Source organism: Octopus bimaculoides, chromosome 10, assembly GCF_001194135.2.
Source record: "Octopus bimaculoides isolate UCB-OBI-ISO-001 chromosome 10, ASM119413v2, whole genome shotgun sequence".
Lineage (NCBI taxonomy): Eukaryota > Metazoa > Mollusca > Cephalopoda > Octopoda > Octopodidae > Octopus > Octopus bimaculoides.
The window spans coordinates 85964461-85968910 of record NC_068990.1 but is presented as its reverse complement, the minus strand read 5'-3'; the positions used below and the strand labels follow the sequence as shown (position 1 = coordinate 85968910).

General features: G+C 40.3%; 1 protein-coding gene across 1 annotated transcript in view; it reads right to left on the bottom strand.

The window, feature by feature from the left end:
- The window catches only part of LOC106880869 (afadin), a 152999-nt gene that overhangs the window by 90349 nt on the left and 58200 nt on the right, over positions 1–4450 (bottom strand). Inside the window, exon 2 of the mRNA XM_052970984.1 lies at positions 2747–2939. Coding sequence (XP_052826944.1) covers positions 2747–2939 — 193 coding nt within the window. The remainder of the gene's footprint in view (positions 1–2746; positions 2940–4450) is intronic.

Here is a 4450-nt window from a genome sequence, read left to right as displayed (position 1 = left end):
GTCAACCTGAGCAAATATGTCCTACCCCCATTCCCAGCTGCGATAAATATTTCTCCTTGATCTTCCTCTTCGGTATTAAGTCTGTACCCATCCCCCCCCCCACACACACACACTGGGACTTACTCCACCCACCCCTCCATGCCTCCCAACGCTAATACACAAAAGCCAGCAAACTGAACATGGATGTGTAGTTAAGAAGTTCAATCTGCAACTACAGTAGTTCCATGTTCAAATTCCACTGCATAGAAGTCTTGTGGAATTTGGAAGTTAAACAGCGTGAAGTCTTGTCTCAGGTGACAGATATAATCCATTACCCAGCGTAACTCAACCTAGCCACTGAAGTCCTTAGCAGAGACCATTCTGTTGCAAATGTTCGGACCAGAACATCCTCTTTTCCTCCCACCAGTCACCTAAAAATAACATAGCTGTTACCCTTCCTTCTTTGACTGAGTCCCTACAATTTTGTTTTTAAACTTTCTCTAGTCATAGCTATGTCATTAAGAAGCTTGCTTTTCAACCAGATGGTTCCAGGTTTGATCCCACCACACAACACCTTGAGCAAGTGTCTTCTATTATAGCCCCAGGCTGACCAATGCTTTGTGAGTGAATCTGACAGACAGAAACTGAATGGAAGTCTCATGCACACATGTGAGTGAGTGAGGAGTGAAGGATTGAGTGAGGAGAGAGAGAGAGAGAGAGAGAGAGAGAGAGAGAGAGAGAGAAAGAGAGATAGAGAAAAAGAGAGAGAGAAAGAGAGAGAGAAAGAAAGAGAGAGAGAGCAACTACTACTTGGCAACTGGTGTTGATTCGTCCTCACAACTAAGCAATTCAACAAAACAAAAATGCTGGAATATGTACCACATTTGAAAGTAAAAGATAAGAGAACATGAAAGTAATAAAAGATACCATCACCATTCTCTTCTCTGAGCAGAATAACTAAAATGAAAACCCCCTAATATTATTACTGCTGAAGCAATAGAAAGGTAGAAATAATGACATCACAGACAAGATATATTGCTATGTTTAATATAGCTCTCTACACGGAGTTCAAATCACATCAAAGGCAACTTTTGTCTTTTATCCCTCCACAGCTAATAAAATAAATATCAATCAGGTGGTATGAAAGTTGAGCAAATCAATTAGGTTTCTCAAATTTGTGACCTGCTTCCCATATTAAATCATTATTACTATTATTGCAATAAAGTAGTGAGTGATAGAATCGGTCACGTTTTTCAGACAAAATGGTGGCAGTGGATGATAGTTTCTGCAGAGCTAACAAAAATGCTTTGCAATAATTATTTCCATCTCTTTACATTATATGCACAAATTTCAGAGAGGGTGACTATGTTTGATCCTTCCATCATCAAATACTGGGGTAGATTTTAATTGACTGTCTCCTAGTGTCGTTATTGTTGCTGATATTGCTCGTGTTGTCAGTTCTGTGTATTTCACATTGATGATAATAAAACAGTTATGCTGTGACTGACTGACTAAGATGAACAATATAATCTAAAAGGTTTCCACCCAACCGCTGACTGCTAAAAACAGCAGCCAAATCTCTCTCAAATCACACTATCATTTTCAGAAATGAGACTCTACATTGATTGAATTAATGTAGATCCAGAAACTTCTACCACTAAAAATTGGATCTCCGCATTTGACCATTCAGCTGAATCTCGAACTGGATGTAAAAGGAAAAAAAAAAATTTTTTTTTCAGTAAGATTACAAAGATACTACAAACAGGTATTAAATGTTTCAGTTATTAATACCTTGTAATAATCTGAGTAATCATCATTTTAACGTCTGTGTTCCATGCTGGCATGGGTTAGATGATTTAGCAGAATCTGACATGCTCCATGTCTGCTTTGCCATGGCTTCTATGGCTGGATACTCTTGCTAACACCAACCACTTTACAGAGTGTACTGGTTGCTTTTCTTCAGGCTCCCTAATATCAGAGCAGAATCGTAAATATATTTCCTCTGGATGAACATACAGGAAACAATCATTGTAAACAAAATTATATCTAAAAAACAGTTAAAGTTCCCTACTAAAACAGACAAGTAACAAGAGCAAGGGAAGCCATGAATTTTATCTTCAGCAAGGTACGTTTCTTCCATCTCCCCCAACACTACAGGGGTCTTCTCTTGCACGCCCCCAACACTATAGGGATCTTGTCTTGCAAGTTACTCTAGTGCTAGTGCCACAAAAGAAAGCATCTAGTACATGAAGTGATTGGCATAAGGAAGGGCATCCAGCTGCAGAAACCACGCCAAAGCAGACACTGGAGTTCAGTGCCAATCTCTGGCTTGTTGGTTCCTGTTATCCATCATCATATAAGATCCAACAGTTCCTAACTTTAGCGCCAATTGCAGTACCATTATACTATTATTGCAGTACTATTAACACAAACCTGTAACCTTTTGGTTGATAGGCATTGTACCAACCGAGCCAGCAGTAATTCTAACAGATGATTGTAAAATATAAACATATGTATTACTAAAAAACAAATGTGGAATATAAAACACATGTTATTAAGAGACATGTGGAATATAATCAACCTACAAACTTCATGTGTGTGGGTGTCTGTCTACGCACATGCATAAAACATGTATAATTGCATGCTAGGGTGTGTTCTTGAATATATGCACCACATCCCAACACTAACAAACATTAAATAGACAAGAAATAGCAACAAGTTGAAGACAAAGCTTACAAGTTTTGGAGTGATTGAAGTGAAATCTTACCTAAATTTGGGTGAACTTCATACAGATTATAATTGCTCTGCGTCAACATTCGCATATCCGGACGGAATTTTTCTATGAGAACATCAATTACCTCTTTGGCGGTTGCGGTGCTGGACACTCGGATGCATTTAGTTGCAACCTTGGCGCCAGCATCTTGGAAAAAGAATCGCATAACCCCATGGAACTCGAGGTTCTGTAAAGAAAAGAGAAAATAGAATCAATAAAAAAGTTATTTCTAATACATCATCATCATTTAACATCCGCTTTCCATGCTAGCATGGGTTGGACAGCTTGACTGAAGACTGGCAAGCCAGGAGGCTGTACCAAGCTCCAATCTGATCTAGCAAGGTTTCTACAACTGGCTGCCCTTCCTAATGCTGACCACTCAGAGGGTGTAGTGGGTGCTTTTTTTATGTGCCACCAGCACTGGCATTGACCACACTCGAATGGTGCTTTTTATGTGCCACCAGCACGTCTTACGTGTCTATATCTTACACTGGGTACATCTTACCTTTCACTCTGAGCAAGAACTAGTCAGGCAGCACTGGCATTGACCATACTCGTATGGTGCATTTTACGTGTCACCAGCAGAGGAGCCAGTCCGGTGGAACAGGCATCGACCACATTCGAATGGTGCTTTTTATGTGCCACTGGCACCGGTGCCAGTCAGGCGGTACTGGCATCGGCCACGACAATGATTTCACTTGACTCAACATGTCTTCTCAAGCACAGCATATTACCCAGTGATTGAAGGGTACTCTTAAATGGGTTGGTTATGCAACACTGGCATAGGTCACAGCTCTGGTTCTACTTGGCTTACTGGGTCTTCTCAAGCATGGCATATCTGCAAAGGTATTGGTCACTTGTCATTGTCTCCATGAGGCCCAACATTCGAAGGTCATGCTTCACCACCTCATCCCAGGTCCTCCTGGGTCTACCTCTTCCACATATATTTCTGTGTGCTTTCTCTGTTCATTCAGATAAGCTACAGAAATTGTTGCACACGTGCACATACAATCACAAACATTTTTCAGACATTTAGCTGTTATTTTTAGCATACCAAGTTTCATAGTGAGGGCTTCACATGCCATTATCCTTTTGCCATTTCACTATAAATTTACGCATGTGGAAACGGAAAAAATAGCCACTCATTTTCACTTTTAGACAGTGGGATGGGGTGATGAGGAGAGTTGATCAATTTTGGAGATTTTCATAAAAAATATGAAATTTTTACACCTTTTTTTTTTTAAATAAGGCAATTTAAGTTAAATGATACCCATTTTATTTATTATTATTATTACTCCTTGCTGAAATCACCAACATCAAAAATAAAACAGGATGGCGGTGGTGGTGGAGCGGGTACCGACAGCCATCCTGACTTTTATAAATAGAATCTGTTCTTAGTTTCTAGCTTTGAGACAGCGTAATGAGGTAGACGGGTGGAGGAGAGAAACGCATCACACATATGCAGACATGCACAGCAAACGCAGACATTTATGCATTGACATGCTTATCATCATCATCATCATCATCATCGTTTAACGTCCGCTTTCCATGCTAGCATGGGTTGGACGATTTGACTGAGGACTGGTGAAACCGGATGGCAACACCAGGCTCCAGTCTGATTTGGCAGAGTTTCTACAGCTGGATGCCCTTCCTAACGCCAACCACTCAGAGAGTGTAGTGGGTGCTTTTACGTGTCAC